The sequence below is a fragment of the Gracilinanus agilis genome, chromosome 2 (genome assembly GCF_016433145.1).
Source record: "Gracilinanus agilis isolate LMUSP501 chromosome 2, AgileGrace, whole genome shotgun sequence".
NCBI lineage: Eukaryota > Metazoa > Chordata > Mammalia > Didelphimorphia > Didelphidae > Gracilinanus > Gracilinanus agilis.
The window spans coordinates 240823679-240842367 of record NC_058131.1 but is presented as its reverse complement, the minus strand read 5'-3'; the positions used below and the strand labels follow the sequence as shown (position 1 = coordinate 240842367).

Sequence of the window (18689 nt, the reverse complement as noted above, 5' to 3'; positions counted from 1 at the left end):
TCTTTAATTGGGGATTGATAATTATTCAATTCCCTGGCGACCAAACCTTTTAATATTCACCCAATCAAAACCCCTTTTTACCTCTTACAGTCCCTAAATTCTTCCCCTCATCATATCCCATTTGTAATCAGGGATTTCTCTTATTCCTAAATATTCTCTGTGTCCCACCACCCACCTTCTTAGTTGAGAGAAGAGTTTGGCCCACATATAGAACCAAAACAAAGGCCTGAGCCTGAAACAGTGATCAGGTAATTTTATTATCGCACAAAGTAGAGCAGATATGGACAAACAGCCAGGACGTAGCACACAGACACCTCCCCCCTGCCATCATCCTCTGGACCTAGGCTTGACAAAAGAGGGGAATATCCCAAGGCTGGAACCAGGCCGGAGAAGCGCTCTGCCAGTCCAGGGTATGGAGGTGCTCTCGCCTGAGGTAGCAGGTACTTGTAGGCACCTCCTCTGAAAGGTCAATTCCCACCTCAACATAGCCATCACACAGAAACCAGACTGGGCACCCCATTGCATCTTACAGAAAGAGGACAGGTCCTGTGACCTCCCCGTGCAGAAATCAGCACTGAGATTTAAACCAAGCTAAAAGACAGCTGGGATCTGGACCTTGGAAAAGTGGACAAATGCCCTCAAGACCCTAAGGTCCAGGAACAAGGCTCCGGAGTAATTAAAGAGAGAACAGAAGTTACAGAGAAAGCACAGTGTTCTTCCCCCGCTCCCCATCTCCATCCCAATCTCAAAGGCTTTGGACAAGCCCAGAGTGAGGGTGGGGGTAGGGGGGTGGAGAGAGTGAAGGAGAGGAGTGGTAGTGTTTTGCACCCAAGGCCTTTCTTCTAGTCTCTTTTTATAGCAGTCTGAGAGATAGTCTTCCTCCTGTCTGAGGAGCTTAGAAAGCCGCCCAAACCAACCAAGGACCAAAGAGAGAAAAAGGCCAAGAAAGGAACCAGTCATGTTGACTAGGGCTCCAATAGCTTGCCCATCTCCTCCTGGCTCGCCTCATCTGCTTTATCTTAGGCCAGGGCACCGAGGGATGGGCACTGATCTGAGTCTCTTCCTCCAGGTTTCCCTGCCTCCTGGCTCCCCTTTGGGGCTTTCTAACCCACTCCTGTCCCCAGCAGAGGGGCACATACCAGGAGACCCACTCACCAGACAAAAATGCCTTTAAACGTAGGCGCATGCAAGTTCCATTCTCTATTAGCCAAGCCAAAAGTCATCTTCGAGCACTCCAAATAAGCACAGTGATTTCCAAGCACCCAGCCTCCCATCCCAGCAAAACTGCACGGGCTGCCCGGCTTGTCTCTGCCATAGCAGGAGCCACTTTTGCCATGGGAGTCAGGGAACGCTTCTTCACTCCAAGTGGTTTTCCTAGTGGACTCGGGCCTCAGACAGCTGCAGTGGATTTGTTCCTTTCTCTTTGGGAATGGGGTGGGTAGCTGGATGTAAGCTGCCATGGTCTGGCTCTGCAGTGTCAGCCCAGAAGCAGAAAGGGCAGAGAGGCAAGCCTGGGCTGAGGCAGCTTTTCCCTTCCTTGCCCTGGATATCCACCTGCTACAGCGGAGCGCAAGGTGCCTCTCCAGTGTTTCTGCTGCACCCTCCTTCCCAGCCGCCTCTAGCCACTTGAGTCAGAGACTCTAGAGGAATCCTTTGGAGAGAGCCTTGGCTGGCTAGCCTCAGCAGCCTTGGGGAGTAGAACCAGACCCCTGCCTCAGGAAAGTAAGGCTTGGGGGTAGGGGCTGGGGACGGGCGTTCCATCGTACCCTGGATGTTCCCAGAGACGCCTCAGCCAACAGCTAGCCAGCAGGAAGAGTGGGGGTGGGGGGTAGCTGGTCCCCTTCTCTGGGTACACATGCAGGTGCAGCCACAAACACTCATGTAGGTGATGCCACCCTCGGGTTCAGAGAGGGCTTAGAGGGAGGGCTCCCCCATCCCGGACTGGGAGGGACCAAGCCGGACTGGGATCAGGGAAGCGAAACAGAACACAGGGCAGTTTTCATTCAGGGCCGGGGCTGCCAGAGCCAGAAAGCCTGCAGCCAGTTCCTGGGGCCGGTATCTTGCCCTCGGCATCTCTCGACAGCTGCGGTAGCATCCAGTCATTGCAAAGGTCCAGCATTCGCATGGGTGGGAACTCCTGTGGCCGGCAAAAAGTGAGCAAGAATCATCACAAAGGAACCAGCTGAGGGACCACTACAGAGCAAGAAGGGACACCATTCCCGGCCGGCTAAGTCTATCCCTGGGAGGCCAAACCATGGAGATGGATCTTGAGAGTGTCTGGGGAGCAGGTAATAAGGCAGTGCTGGGGAAGAATATTTGGGGACAGTGTTTGAGAGATTAGCCCACTGACCTGCCTTGAGGGAAATTCGTGTGGGGATTTGGGTCAGGGGGTAGTGACACAAAAGAGTATTTGAGGCATGAAAAGATGTGTCAGATGGCTGGGCTCAGGAGGCAGTGTTTTTTTGTTTTGTTTTTTAATCCTTCCCTTCTCTTTTATAATCAATACTGTGTATTGGCTCCAAGGCAGAAGGGTGGTAAATGCTAGGCAATGGGGGTTAAGTGACTTGGCCAGGGTCACACAGCTAGGAAGTGTCTGAGGCCACTTTTGAATCCAGGACCTCCCGCCTCCAGGCCTGACTGTCTATTCACTGAGCCACCTAACAGGAGGCAATGTCTTTAAGGAAGAGGGCAGAATGTCCAGGGAGAAAATCTGGGGGCTTGAGCCTGCAGAGCCTAAGGAAAGGGGGAGGAGTATTCAGGGAGAGTCTCTAAAGGCAGAATATTTTCAAGGAGGCTCCCAATAGGACTTCCTAACTCAGAGAAAGAGGTCAGGTGGGAGGGTCTATCCTATAACAGAAGCCAGTGGTTCCCAAACTTTTTTGGCCTACTGCCCCCGTTCCAGAAAAAATATTACTTAGCGCCCCCTGTCACATACTATCACTGCCCCCTTACAGTTATTCACCGCCCCCAAATGCCCCTGTGGCCATCACCACCCCCCTGGATCGCTGCAGCACCCACCAGGGGGCTGTGGCGCCCACTTTGGGAATCACTGACTGAAGCCCTGGCTAAAGGGGAAAAGTTCGGAGAAATCTCTCTCGTGGTCCAGAACAACTCCAGCAACGTTGCTTCTCAAAGGTTCAGGCAGTATCCCTCTCCCACCTTCTTCTGCTTGTTTCTAGGCATCTCACCTGTACCCAGGTCCCAGCTGCAGAGTGACCTGGGAAGCCACCTGAGTGGTGGGGAAAAGGCTTTCCACAAGGAAGCAACAGGGGCAATATACTCATCCCTTTGGCTCCTTGTAGTCCTCTCCTCCAGCCCTGGTAGGAGGAGGAAGCCAGCCCTGCATCCTCCCCACCTAGCCTCACCTGAGCCGAGGCCGTGTCAGGTCAGAAGATGCACAAAAAGGATGGCCAAGCCGATGTTCAGTAGAATCACCATGCAGATAAGGACAGTGTTGGGAGCCTGGAGGAGAGAAGAGAAAAGGAGAGGTCTAGAGAGGACCCCAGGGTAAGCTTTCGGGAAGGAATTCTGGCCATCAAGACTTCTGGGTCCTCATGTATGGCAGTTAAGAACTACAGCCTGCAAGAGCCCCAGAGGTCACCTCATGCATCCCCCCATCGTTAGCTAGTCCCTAACTCATCCCAGACAGATGAAGTTCTCAGCAGTTACTGAAGACTCCCAGGCAGACAACCCATGCTGGTATCTCTTCCAGTTAAGAAGATTTCCCCTTCCCCTTCCTATCTAGCCCATTTTCCCTAGGAAGAAGGTGTCAGGAAGCATCCTTTCCCTTCCTTTTGGCCATTCTCCAGGCAGGCCAGGCTGTCTCTCACTGTGCTGCCGGGGCCATAAACCTGAGAACATTTCCATTGCCTAGTGACAAGAACGGTGGGTTTGAAATCAGATGGTCTGGTGGCTTTAGGCAATACATTTCCTTGCTCTTGGCCTCAGTTTCTTCATTTGTAAACTGAGGCATCTTATTAGATGGATTCTGACTCTACACTGCGGGATTCCAGGGATGCCTCTGTAGAAGTCACCTCTTCTATGTGGGGAGGGTACGTCTGGCCCCAGCCCCCTGCCCGGCCCCAGCTCCCTGCCCTGCCCCAGCCCCCTGCCCAGCCCCAGCCAGCCTTACCTCCTCCAATTCCATCTGGGCTTCCATGGCCGCCGCAGCTGCGGCTTCTCGGCGTCCCTTCTTCTTGGCTCCCCCTTTGGCTGAGCCTGATTTTTTGGCGAGCTTGGTGTGGCTGGCCGTGTCTGCCTTGATGGGAGAAGGCGGATGCCTTGGCTCTGCTTTGGGGGCCCTGGCTTTCAGCTCTGGCTGGGGGGGTGTGGGGGCCCTTGGGGGCATGTCCATCTCGGGCTGGACATCAGGCTTGACCTCTGGGGAGACTGGGGGGGTCACAGGGGTGGTTGGAGCAGAGCCCTCAGTCTCGTCTTCATCGAAAGGAGGTGGGACGGGGATCGAAGTGCGGACGGCGTAGCTGTGGTACCCCTGGTACAGGGCTACCTCTGGCTCCCTGGAAGGCTGCAGGGGTGGTGGCTGCAGGGGCTGGATCTCCATGTGGTCAGTAGGGGCTCTGGTGGGGCTCCTGGAACCAGGCCGGTTGCTGCTTCTCTCACCAGGACCCACATCAGAAGGAGTCACTGGGCGGCTGCCTTCTCGGCTCTGCTCCCCGTTCCAGTCCCCTGGACTCAGGAAGCCGTCCTTTTCCATTCCAGGCCTAGGCCGCTTAGCCTCAGGGGGTGTGCCTGCAAAGTGGGGGGACGGGGTGCGTGCTGGTGTGCCCCCTCCTTGGAGGGAGGCCTCCCGTTCATGTAGCTGGGGGCTCTCTGGAGGGGGCTCCTGGATGCCTGGGGCCTCCCCACGGCCTACATTCTCCATGACGCTTTCAGCATTCTCCATGATCTCCTGGAGCAACCTCCGTTTCTGGTACTCTGGGCCTAGGAAGAAGAATAACAATAATTAAGCAAATAATAATAATTAAGCAAATTTAATTGACAGAAATTGGTGGTGGTGGTGGGAGGGGAGGTTGGTAGTGATATAGGACCAACCCATTGCCACCAAGAATTAGAGAAGGGTTATCCTTTAGAAATAAGGATTTAGTGATTGTTGCAGATTATGCAAGAAGGCAATAGAATTGGTGCATCATAGGGCTGCAGGTTGCAAAAATTTAGCACCTGGGGCAGCTGGGTGGCTCAGTGAATAGAGAATCAGACCTGGAGACCCTGGGTTCAAATGTGACTTCAGACACGTCCTAGCTGTGTGACCCTAGGCAAGTCATTTAACCCCCATTGCCTAGCCCTTACTGCTCTTCTGCCTTGGAACCAATACTTAATATTGATTCCAAGATGGAAAGGAAGGGTTTTTACAAAATTATCCCCTGCCAAAGACCTGATCCAATGGCAGAATTATATACCAGCAGCCTATTATCCTTCATGAACTAACAGAAGCAAATCCCCAATGCTAAAAGCATCATCACACACAAAACCATTTCCAACATTTGCCTGGATATAATATTGACCAATTCAAATTTAATAACCACATTTTAATAGGCATCATTTATTTTATTTTATTTTTTAATTCAAAGTATTTTTCCATGATTCCATGATTCATCTTATCTCCCTCTCCTCTTCCCTCCCATCTCCCAGGGCTGACAAGCAATTCCACTGGGTTATACATGTATTATCACTCCAAACCTATTTCCATATTATTCATTTTTGTCATAGAGTAATTGTTTAAAACCAAAACTCCAAGTTATATACCCATATAAATAGGTTTTATTTTTAATGTTAAATATTAAATTATTGTGAATAATACTATAATAAATATTAAATTAAACTAAAATTCGACATTAGATATTTATTCACCATTTTAAATACCCCATAGGATTATAGAATCAAGGATTCAAAACCAGAAGGGACCTCAGAAGTCAATAAATATAATTCCTGCATTTTACAGTTGAGGAAACTGGGACATAAGGTGGTTTAAAAGGTGTCAAACATGCAGCCAGCTGGCTGTACGTGGCCCACAATGCTCTGGAGTCCAGGCCGAACCAGAGAAAAATGTTATCGGGAAATGTTTAACCAAAATGAATAAAAATGCCATACAGTAGGGCTCCATTTCACATGAACTCAATACACACAAATTTAGGTTTATCCAATTGGCAAAAAAAAAAAAGGCAGAAAAATATGCAAAATAAAAATGATTAATTATGCATTAAATTTGCACTATTCTCCCAAGCAGTGTAAATTCTCGCAGCAGTTCCCCACTCGTCCCCATTCTTGCTATGGGAAGGGTTAGTTTAAGCGATGACATTTTTTTGCCCAGGGTCCCACAGAGAGGTTAATAATCGCCCGAGAGAAGATTCCAACTCTGTTTTTCCTGTCTCCAAGTCCAACACGCTATGCTCATGAGACCTCCAGGAGCCGGCCTCACCCCGTAGAGGAAAAAGAGGGTGCTGGGCCGGAAATGGAAATGCCACCCATCTTTCTAGATCCAACTCAAATTCCACATTTTGCGCGTAGAGAGGGAGTTTTGTACAGGGGAGAGAGCCCTGGAATAGGAGTCAGAAGACCTGGGTTTGAATCCTTGAGCCAGGGGCCAAGTTAGCTCAGAAAGAGTCTGAGCCATAGTCTCCTGACCTGGAAAATGGGAATAATAATCCTTGTCCTACCTATCTCACAGGACTGTCATGAGGACTGGATGAGATAATGAACGGGAAAGTGTCCTGTAACCACGGAGCATTCGGGAAATGTGAATTGGTCTCATCCTAGCTGGTGCTTGCTTGATCAGGAAGCAGGAGAGCAGCCTTAATGACCTTGGGACAAAGCCCTGAAGTCTACCCTTCTCCCAGCCGCCGCACACCCTGCCCTACCTGGCTGGTAGAAGTCCGGAGACAGCTCCCTGGCCAGGGTCCGAGCAATGCTGGACTCGTTATTTGCCGCCTGTGCTGCCTGCTCTGCTCCGTCCGCCTTGGCCTTGGCATGACTTGTCCTGGGGAGAGAAGATGCAGCGTTCAAGGTCTTTCCAAGCACTTTCGCCCCAGCTCCATAGCATGAGTGATCCCAGACGGAGGATCCTCAGCCCCTGGGGTGGGTATTACACACGCCCATGTGGAAGTAGGTACCCAGAGAGGTATCTGCACACACCTGCTACTGGGGGACGAGAGACTTGGAGGAAGGACTGAATTCAGATGGGCCAACCTTGACTCTCTTCTATCCTAATCCTTCACCTCCGACTAGTTTTGTGAGAGAGTGGGACGGAGAGACAGAGAGACAGAGAGACAGACAGAAACAGAGAAAGAGACAGAGGGAAAGAGAGACAGAGAGAGAGGAAAAGAGAGAGATAAATAGACAATGACAGAGATAGATAGAGGCAGAGAGAGACACAGAGAGAGACAAAGACAGAGACAGAGACAGAAAGAGACAAAGGGAAAGAGAGGGAGAGACACAGAGATAGAGACAGAGAAAGAGAAAGAGGCAAAGAGAATCACAGAGAGAGACAGAGAGACAGGGACAGAGGGAGAGAAACAGAGAGAGAAAGAAAGGGAAAGAGAGGGATTGATAAAGAGAGAGGAGAGGGGGAGAAGGAAAAGAGGGAGGGAGAAGGAGATAGGGGAGAGAGAGGGGGAGAGGGAAAGAGGGGGAAGGAGAAAAGGAGGAAGGTGAGGGAAGGGAAAAGGGGGAGGAAGAGGGAATAAGATAAAAAGCATTTCTTACTCTAGGCAAGGGTTCTTAATCTGGAATCTATAAACTTGCGAAATTCTTTTTGTTTTGATTATATACTTTGGTAACTGGCTGAGGGGTTTATGGCACAAATGAAGTTAAGAATAACTGCTCTAGGCAGTGCATAGGGAGCCAGGCCTAGAGATGGGGGTGGGGGGTGGGGGTGATGGTCCTGGGTTCAAATCTGACCTTAGATTCTTCCTAGCTGGGTGACCCTGGGCAAGTCACTTAACCCCCATTGCCTAGCCCTTACCACTTTTCTGCCTTGGAACCAATATTTTTTTTTATTTTGAATATTTTCCCATAGTTACATGTTTCATGTTCTTTATCTCTCCCCCAAACTCCCCTAACCCCCCTTAGCCGACGCACAATTCCACTGGGTTTTACATGTATTGGAACCAATATTGATTCTAAGATTGAAGGAAGGGTTAAAAAATATCAAAATGAATGATATGGAAATAGATATCAAGTGGTAACATTTGTACAACCCATTGGAATTGCTTTTCGACTCTGGGAGGGGGAAAGGAAGAAGGGAGGGAAAGAAAATGAATCATGTACACATGGAAAAATATTTTTAAAAATTAAAAAAAATCAGTGCTCTAGAGATAAAAGGTTTGATCAGTGAGAGCTGATCTGGGGGCTCAGAGTTGTTAGTACAAAGTAGGAGATCAGTAATAGAGGGTACAACTCTGGAATACGGATTTGGCTTTCAGCTGCTCCTCGAAATAAGTCACAAGCTGGTGAGGGTGTCGGGCTTCTGGGGAACAAAGCAATGGGCAGCTTTAGCTTGTTCTCATTTTTGAATCACTGGTTGCTCTACTTGAACAGGTGGATTCAAAAGGAAAGCCATTCCCTGGAAGGAAGATGGAAGGTCAAAGAGAACTGTACTTCCACAAAGGAGAGAGGCTGGGAGGAAGCAGGGGAGTCTCTCCTCCATTACCCTCCACCCCTCTCTCTATCAGTTCCTCCCTGATTCCCCCAACTCCCCACCAGCTCCTGCTAAGTCTACCTAACCCACTAGTACTCCTACTGCTTACAAATACATGCTGACTTGCTTATACTCTGTGTGTTAACACGAAACCTAGTATTGAAGAAAGGACTGTGATTTTGAGGTCAAGAGAGCTAGATTCAAACCCAGTTCTGATGCTTATCAGCTATTTAATGCTAGGCAAGTCATTTCACTTTCAAATAAATGGGGATATTACATTTTAATTATTAATAATAAAATTAAAATTAATAAATAAAATGATGAAATTATATTTTAATAATTAATAAAATATTTGAATTTTAAAATTATCGCTTAGAGTTATGAGAAAAATATTTCATAAATGGTAAAACACTATAGAATTACTATCATTATACTGAGACTCAAAGAGGAAAAGAAATCATAGAATGGCAAACCAAAGCCTGATGGCCTATAACATCCCCAGAGGGGCTAATAAATTAATTGCCAAATTAAAGATTCCAGAGTTTGAAGTTTTTGTTCCCTCACAATAATCCTAGGAGGTAGCCAGTGAAATTATTTTCTTCCCATTTTAAAGATGAAGAAATTGAGGCCCAGAAAGATTACAGTGACTTGCCCAAGGTCACACATAGAATTAATTAGTGGCAGAGCCAGGGCTCTTGAACCATTTCCTTCTCCCTGTTTCCCACTCCTAGAAGTATGTGTCCCCTATTCTAAGCACATAGCTGTAGGGCAAGGAACTCTGATTAGTTATCTCGAAGGTAGGTCTGGAGCTCCTAAGGGGTTTCCCAATGTCCAGGGGTGAGTAGAGTTAGGATAGGGGCTTCCCAGAGGTGGCTATCAGGAAGACCTTCTAGGGAGGGGGTAAGCAATGTTCTTAGGGGGATTTATTAGGAAAGGGGTTAGTAATGGAGCAGAAAAGCTCTCTTCTTGATTTCACATGGGATTATCTCCCCACTGTCAGCAAAGTTAAAAATAATGTTAGTGGTTCTGGGAAAAGGAGCAGACCGTCCTGCAGCTGAAATCCCTGAGGGAGGGAGACACATTTGAGAGGCCTAGCCTAAACACTGTCCTCCTCCCCTTCTGACCCGAGGTTATATTAGGCACAGATTATCTCTGGCATCCCAACCAGAGATATCTATTATTAGGTAGCTGTGGTGGTCCCATTTGTCAGAAAGGTAAAACTGAGGCCCATAGAAAGATGACAAAACAGGTTGAAGCAGGGTTAGACTAGCTGCTTTCCTATATTTTACCTAACTCTTAAAACATATGAACTTGTCTTACTAAGCACTCACAGTTGTGGAGTAGCCAGGGAGGCAATAATTCGGTCTTCTGGGTTTTCTAGTGGAGAAATAGAAGCTTCCTAGCCTACTACTGATAGGAGCTGAGGTAAGGAGGACACTTCTGCTTTGGTCTTACTCTGAGGAGGCATCATGTGGGAAATGTTAAAAAGCAAAGCCCTGAGAATCAGGAGAGCTAAGCCTCAGACTTGGTCTGCTAATAACTGAATAACTTAAGCCTTCAATTTCTTCTACAGCAAAATGGAGATAAATGATCCAGGGAAGCTTGGGCACTCAGTTTTCTTCACACCCCTTAACCTCAGGACTGGTCTTACAGCAGCGCCATTCAGGCCTCTGCCTTCTAGCTAAGGAGCCAAGAGACCTGCACATGGTCACAAATCCTAGCAAGGCACTAAATTCTTCAAGGCAAAGTTGTCCTGTCTGGAAAATGAGGGATTTGGAATTGATTCTTGCCAGCTTTAAGAATTCTAAAATACAGGGGGAGCTAGGTGGTTCAGCAGATAGAATACCAGGTCTGGAATCTGGAGGACGGGTTCAAATCTGACCTCAGATACTTCCTAGCTATATGACCCTGGGCAAGTCACTTAACCCCAATTGCTTAGCCAGTCCCACTCTTCTGTCTTATAATTGATACTGAGAGAAGGTAAGGATTTGGAAAAAAAAAAAAAAAAAAAAAAAGAATCATAGGATACAATATTTCTCACAGATTCCTTCCAGTTCTACCATGCTATTCTTTTTTTCCCTTCCTCCCTCCCTCCCTCCCTCCCTTCCTTCCTTCCTTCCTTCCTTCCTATCTCCCTCCATCCCTCCTTCCCTTCCTTTTTGTTTCTTTCTTTGTTTCTTTCTTCCTCCCTTCCTCTCTTTCCTTCCCTCCCTCCCTTCTTCCTTCCTTCCTTTTTTTCCTCCCTCCCTCTCTTCCTTTTTCTTTCTATCTCTATCTTTCTCTGTCTCTGTCTCCCTCTCTCTTCCTTCTTTCCTTCCTTCCTTCCTTCTTTTTTCAGTTATATGTAAAAATAATGTGTGACAATTGTTTTCTGACATTTTAGGATTCAATCTACCACTTTGTTCTAAAGTCTCTTCCACACCTAACATTCTTTTTTCCTATTCTATCTTGTTTGAGACTTCTCTTACCCCATGAGATTGTGATGTGCTTAAGGTTGGGTCTTTGTCTTCTTTTCTAGTATTGATCACAGAGCTGAGACCCACAGAAGCAAGGATGGCCATACAAATGGAGTCATCAATGCAATATTGTTTTGACAGGATCATGCACATCCTGAAAGGCATCATTGCCATCTCTTAGTCTAGGCTTTCTCTTTTACCCCACTCAGTTCATTCCTGATCCTCATTCATCCAAAACGTTAAGGTGGCCTGCCCTCTCATACCCCCAGCTCATGTGTTGCAGTTGGTATCCAAATTCCCTCACTTATTCCTAAACTCAAGGACTCTAGAACAATCCAGACTTCTTTGTCCCATTGAGAAGACTGGCTGGACCCAACTGCAAGAACAATCTATGGTATTTGCCCCTCCTGGCCATTCATCTTCCTAGGGGCAGGGCAGAAGCTTCCCCTACTGAAACTGGAGCTTCCTCCCCTAAATAGCTCAGAGCCACCTGGCTCCCTCACTGAATGCCCATAAGATCCCAGGATTGAAAACTGGAAGGGATCTTAGAGCTTATTTAGGACAACTGTCCTCATTTTGCAAATGAGAAAACTGAGGTCCAGAGAGTAAAATTATTTGCCCAAGGTCATGTGGCAGTAAATAGCAGAGTCAAGGTTCAAACCCAGGGCCACCATTTAGAGCCAAATCAGATCCAGCTGAGCCACTTCTAACTTGTGCCATAGCCATACCATCAGAACAGTGACTGATGCCATCATCCCTCTGGGTCTTCTGGTCCAACAGGGGTAAGGGAGGAGGGAATGGGCATTTATTAATCTGCTGTGTTAAGTGCTTTATAAATATTGTTTCACTTGATCCTCACAATAAACCTGTGAGGTAGGGGTTATTATCTCCATTTTAGAGCTAAGGAAATTGAGGCAGACAGTGGTCAAGTGACTTGCCCAGCATCACACAGCTAGTCGGCTTCTGAGGCTATATTTGAACTCAGATCTTCCTGACTCCAAGCCCAGTATTCTATTCATTTAGAAATGATGTAATAATTATAATAATACAGACTCATGTGTTTTATCTTCCCTTGCAGTAACTTTGGGAAGGAAGTCAGGAAAATATTACTAGCTTCATTTTATAGATAAGGAAACTGAGATGCAGAGAGGGAGAGGGATTTGTCAGTGATCACAAGACTAGGGTCAAGGCTGGGATACAAACTCAGTTCTCCTGCCTTCATGTGGGATATTCTTTCCACCATACCGCACTGCCCAATATGAGGAACAGATCCTCTTTAATGCTGTCCTGGAGGTAGCTAGGTGGTGAAGTGTATAAGAGTGCCAGACCTCGAGTCTGGAAGACTTCCTGCGTTCAAATCCGACCTCAGACACTTACTAGCTGCGTGACCCCGAGTAAGCCACTTAACCCTGTTTGTGTCAGGTCCCTTATCTGTAAAATGAGCTGGAGAAGGAAATGGCAAGCCACTCCAGTATCTCTGCCAAGAAAACCTAAATGGGGTCACGAAGTGTTGAACATGACTGAAAAATGACTGAACAATAATAATAAAACACTGTCCCACTGACTGGAGTCCTATAGACAGACAAGGAAAAGGGTCCTTGTTTTTTTTTTTTTCTCCCCTCTTCTTTCTGTCTGGATTGCTTGGCTACAAATATTGGCTAATTCCATCTGTCCACTCTACAAGGACATAGGCCAATATCATTAAAAGAGCCCTGTGTGTTCAGGGAAATGCTGGAGCCAGTTAGTACTGGTCTGAAAAAGCGGATTGTGGGATAACAAGGTGGCTCAATAGAAAGAGAATCAGGCCTGGAGAAAGGAGTTCCTGGGTTCAAATCTGGCCTCAGATACTTCCTGGCTGTGTGGCCCTGGGCAAGTCTCTTAACCTCAACTACCACACCCTTACCAGTCTTCTGCCTTGGAAATGATACTTAGTAACGATTCTAAAACAGAAGGGAAGGTTTGTTTGTTCTTTTAAGCTGATTATTAAATTTCTAGTTTGAAACTTTTTTATTTACACCTTGAAAATCAGCAAGTGCTACAAGTTAGATCTGGATGTGTTGTTTTGTTGATTTTCTAGTCTTAAGTGATGAAGAAAATGTTAATAATGCAGATTAAACTAAAAAGTGTGTATGCAGAGTGTTAATTACTAAATATTTACTAGCACAACCCTGTCTGTACTCAACATCAGTTTGAGTTTCTCCCTAATTTACTGTATAGCTTTGGGTAAGTCACTTTCCACCCCTAGATCCATAATAAGTCTTGTACTATGGACCTCCCAGGACTGTGGCGAAACTGAGATGTACTTTATAACAATAAACTTCTTTTTATGTGTGAGGCAATAGTGGTGACTTTTGAAATGTCTGGATCTTCTCTTCCTTGACTGTCATCTCTCTGCCTATTCCCGGATCTTGTCTTCCTGGCCAGAGTCCACCCCTTATGGATTCCCTGGCCAAACCCTTTGGCTTGGTTTGGTCCAATCTTTGAGAGCCTTGAATCCTGAGGTGACAGGAATTTCCTGGATTGTCAGGATCTGAGTCTTGTGAAATACACGAGGCAGCCGGAATGAGAGATTTGTCCCTGAGCAAGAAGCACTGGAAGGAACAGGAGGAATTTGGCCTCCAGGTTGAAGGGGTTGGTAGGATTGGTGGGGAGGGGATTGTTGAGGAGAGGCTAAAGAAACTGCCAGGAGGAAGTCACAGGGAAACAGAATCCTTCCAAGTTTAGGGAAGGCCCAGACTAGAGCAAAGACAATGGCCTGAATGCTGTTGCTATTATTTATATACACCACTGGATGCCATAGCTAGGAAATCTTTTTCAGACATAGGAAGGGCCATTTTATGCAACAAAATTCTAGCAAAATGGCCTTCAGAGTCTAGATATAGAATCTTAGCCTTACCTCTAAAGACAACAAAGGATTAAAGGAGCAAAATAGGCCCTGGGGAAGGCTGAAAAGGGCCTTTTCTTTCCTTACCCCAGTCCTCATTGCCCAGTTCCCATCTATAAGTCTTCCTCTTAAATGTTGATTCTCTTCTCCACCCTCAGGAAGAAACTATCATCCCCACTCTATTCTGACCTTTAGGCTCACTACCCTCTTCCCATTCAAGACTGATGGAGCACATGACAGCTCAAACTGCTTAGATAAACATGGAGTCCCCAACTACAACCCTCCCTACAAGATGGTAGACCTCTGGACCTTACTGACTGCCCGCTGACACATTCTAAAGACCACCAGGCCTTTCCATCTGCTCTGGAGCTGAATCCTCCTATATGTTTTGGCTTCTAATTAGAAAGCAAACTCTGAAAACACACTGTCTTGCTTTTCTAAATATGTCTCCAGAACTTACCAGAGGGCTTATAAAGAGTCAATCAGTCAATAAACATTTATTGAGTGCCCATTATGTGCCAGGCACTGTGCTGCAAGTTAGTTTTACAAAGAAAGTAAAAAAACAGTCCCTCCCTTCAAGGACCTCAAAATCTATGAGGAGACACAATAATGTGTAAACAAGCTATATACAAGATGAATAGGAAATAATTAAATGAAGAAAGGCATTAGAATTAAGAGGAGTTGGGGAAAGACTTCCTGTGAAAAGTAGGTATTTATCTATGACTTGAAGGAAATCATGGAATCCAAAGAGGTGGAGATGAGGTGGGAGAGTATGCCCGGCATGAGGGACAGCCAGTGAAAAATGCCTGAAGTTAGGAGATGGAATATTTTATTTGAGGAAAAGAGAGGACACCAGTGTCTCTGCATCACACAGTTTGTGAGGGTCAATGGGATGGAAGTATAAGAAGACTAGATAGGTGTGTGTGTCAGGGTGCAGGTTATTTAGGGCTTTGAATGCCAAACAGAATTTTATATTTGATCCTGGAAGTGATAAGAAGTCACTGGAGTTTATTAGAAGATTTAGGAACATCACTTTGGCCACTGATTAGAGCATGGACTAGAGTGGGGAGAGACCTGAGACTAAGAGACAAACCAGCAGCCTATTGCAGTAGTCCAGGTGTGAGGTGATTAGGGCCTGTATCAAGATGGTGGCAGTACCAGAGAAGAGAAGGGGGACATGTGAGAGAAGTTACAAAGGTTAAATCAATTGAGCTAGGCAGTAGATTGCATGAAGGGTATATGTGAGAAAGAAAAGCCAAGGATGACACCTAGATTTCCAGCCTGGGTGACTGGGTGAGTAGATGGTGATACCTTCTGACAGTATTAGGAGAGTTGGAAAGGAGAAAGCGCTCAGAGGGAAGGATATAAGTTCAACTTGGGTCATGCAGAGTTTAAAATGTCTATAAGCGAAGGAAAGCTAGGTGGTTCAGTGGATTAAGAGTCAGGACTACAAGTTCTGGGTTCAAATCTAGCCTCTGACTCTTCCTAGCTGTGTGACCCTGGGCAAGTCACTTAACCCACATTACCTAGCCCTTACCTTAAGCCTTTTGCCTTAGAACTAATACATAGTATTGATTCCAAGATGGAAGGTAAGGGTTTAAAAGAAAAAAAGATGTTGATGTTATGGGCCATCCAATTTGTGATATCTATTAGGCAAGGAGATGCAAGACTGGAGGCCAAAAGAGAGATTAGAATTTGATAAATATATTTGAGAATCATCCACACTAATTGATCATTGAATCCATGAGAGCTGATACAATCACCAAGTGAAATAGTAGAGGAGAGGAAAGGGCCCAGGATAGAATGCAGTAGAGCACACAGAGTTAATGGGTATGATGTGGATGAGGATGCAGCAAAGTCGCCTGAGAAGGAATGGTCAGATAGGTAGGAGGAAAACCAAAAGAGAGTAGTGACATGAAAACCTACAGAGAAGAGACTATCAAGAAGAGGATCCCTTGCAGCTCTGATTGTTAGTATTCCAAGGTTGCTTCCAGCTCTGACATTCTACAATCTAGGAGCTCTCCAAGATCTGACGTTCCATGTTTCATGGTGCTTTCTAGATCCAACTATTCTGTGTTGAAGAGCCTGTCCAGATCCATAAGCCTAAACTGGTGTAGTTGATTCACTTCTCATATTGGAGTTCTCTCCATGAATTGCTTGGCTTGAGCAAACAGCAAACTCAGCCCAGTGGATGAAATTTAAAAAAAAATAGTTTTCTGTTTGCTCGAACCATTCCTTCCTCAACAATTCTGAAAAAGTAACTTGCTAGCCAAAAGTTTCATCCATTTTGGCACCCTGAAGGGTCCTTGGCTAGAGTTAGGATGCAGTTTTGCTCCAAAACAGCAAGTAAGCACCTGGGTAACTACAAGATGGTATTCTGTGATGGTGCTTCATTCCTACCTTCCTACTTAGGCTTTTCCTCACACTGGGAATGCCCTCTTTTCTCTCTTGCGTAATCGAATCCTATCCTTCCAGATCTGGCTCACTTCTGTGAAGACTTCCCTCAACACTCAAATCCACCATGGGTCATAGATTCATAGATTTAGAATGGGAAGGGACCTTAGAAGCCACTGTGTCCAAACTTTCATCTTACAAATGAGGAAACTGAGGTACAAAGAAATTAAGTGACTCCTGGGGTCACACAGCTAGTAAGCGTTTGAGATAAAATCTGAGCTCAGTTTTTCCAGTGCCTTAGCTACTATCCCATGATGCAATGATCTTTCCTTTCTCCGAAAAATCCGTTGAATTTATGGTCAGGCCCACTACTTAGTCCTTAGTTCATATGGCTCAGTGGATGGAGAGCAAGAGTTAGAGACAGAAGGTCCTTGATTCAAATTTGATCTCAGACACTTCCTAGCTGTGTGACCCTGGGAAAGTCTCTTAACCCCCATTGCCTAGCCCTTACCATTCTTCTGCCTAGGAACCACTATGTATCATTGATTCTAAGACAGAATATAAAGGTTGTTTTTAAAAATGCAGTATAATTGATTCCCCTTGTATCCTTTTGTTTTATTTGATGCACTTAAAAACATTCTTCTGGGGCAGATAGGTGGCTCAGTGGATAGAGAGCCAGGCCTAGAGATGGGGGATCCTGGGTTCAGATTTGACCTCAGATGATGCCAGGCAAGTCACTTAACCCCTTTTGTCTAGCCCTTTACTGCTCTTCTGCCTTGGAATCGATACTAGTACCAATTCTTAGACAAAAAGTATGGGCTTAAGAAAAAAAGGAAAGGAAAAGACAATGATATAAAAGTACTTATAAAATGTTTAAAATTATAAAATAAATAAATCAATGAGTTGAACTTCATCAGGGCTTTTTAACTTAGGACCCAGGAACTATTTTTAAAAATTTCAATATAATTAATTTCCTTTGTAACTTTTGTATTGTAGCTGGGGCACATAAAAGCATTCTTCTGAGAAGGGGGCCCTAGGCTTCCCTAGACTGCCAAAGTGACTCATGGCAAAAAAGAGTTAAGATCCCCGGCATTCGAAGGTCTCTCAGGTCACTTGTCAATCAGTCAGTCACCAAGCATTTAGTAAGCATTTGCTCTGTACATCTCACTTTCCATGTTGAATGCTTGAAGGTCCCCTCCATCTCAGACATCCCAGGATTCTGAGACATTCCATGTATTTGCTGTCTGTCCTCGTAGTCACGATGAGAAGTTATACTTACAGGCCCCTGCAGGGCTCTGCCCCCCTCCCCTCCCTGGCCCCCCACCGGCTGTTTCACCCTCTTTCCTCCCACACCCAGGGTCTTCCAATGCCTTCCAACTTCCTCCTGACTTCCTAGGTCACATACAAAGAGAGCCCAGCCCTTTGGCTGGGTGGGTTAAAAATAAAACCAGGCCTCAGCCTCCTAGAAGCGAATACCCAGCTTTCTAATATTAGCCTCTGCATCGCTGCCTCTGATCTGGCAGGGAGAGCGGGAGCAGATGCCATGTCAGGCCTTTGATCCTCCCTGCCACTTGCTGGTTCAGCCAGGCTATCATGCCCTGGGGGGGGGGGGAGATGGCAGGTGCTTCCCCCCTCCCAGACCCAGAACTCTATCAGCAGGGCTCATCCTAGGGTAAGGGAATGCTCTACCACACAAGAGGGATCAGAGCTGAACCACTGCTGTGCAGGAAAGTCTCCTCCCTTTCTTGGTTTTCCTCCTACATCTCTGTTCCTTCTTTATCTCCATGGTGGAGAAGGTCACTGATACACTGGACAGAGATAAGAGGAGGACCACTGGGACAGAGTCCAGGTCATATGAGAGGCAGTTGGAGGAGCTGCGCATGCTTAGCCTGGGGAAAAGAGCCTGGGGGGCAGGTGGGGGGGACACTAGGACATGAGAGCTGTGAGCAGGGATTTAAAGGGCTACCTTGGGGAGAAGGGGTTAGACTTCTATTTATCTCACAAGACAGACCCAGGGGTAAGGGGCAAAAGTTATGATAATGCCAATTTAGACTTAATGACAGGGGAAACTTCCTAACAACCAGCACCATCACAAGTGAAATGGGCTTCCTGGAGACAATGGAGTTCTGAACTTCTTCCTGAACTCAGAACCACATTTCTATATACCTACAGGACAAATTTGCCTGAATGTGTTAGGAAGGAAGGATGAAGGGAGGGAGGGAGGGAAGGGAAGGGAAGGGAAGGAAGGGAAGGGAAAGGGAAGGGAAGGGAAGGGAAGGGAAGGGAAGGGAAGGGAAGGGAA

The 18689-nt window shown here is 46.4% G+C and overlaps 1 protein-coding gene across 1 annotated transcript in view; it reads right to left on the bottom strand.

The window, feature by feature from the left end:
- Positions 1–236: 236 nt before the first annotated feature.
- JPH2 (junctophilin 2) overlaps positions 237–18689 on the bottom strand; it is a 62946-nt gene continuing 44493 nt past the window's right edge. The window contains exons 3-6 of the mRNA XM_044663806.1: positions 6876–6994; positions 4133–4941; positions 3366–3462; positions 237–2137 (exon numbers count right to left, since the gene is read on the bottom strand). Coding sequence (XP_044519741.1) covers positions 3382–3462; positions 4133–4941; positions 6876–6994 — 1009 coding nt within the window. The 3' untranslated portion in view covers positions 237–2137; positions 3366–3381. The remainder of the gene's footprint in view (positions 2138–3365; positions 3463–4132; positions 4942–6875; positions 6995–18689) is intronic.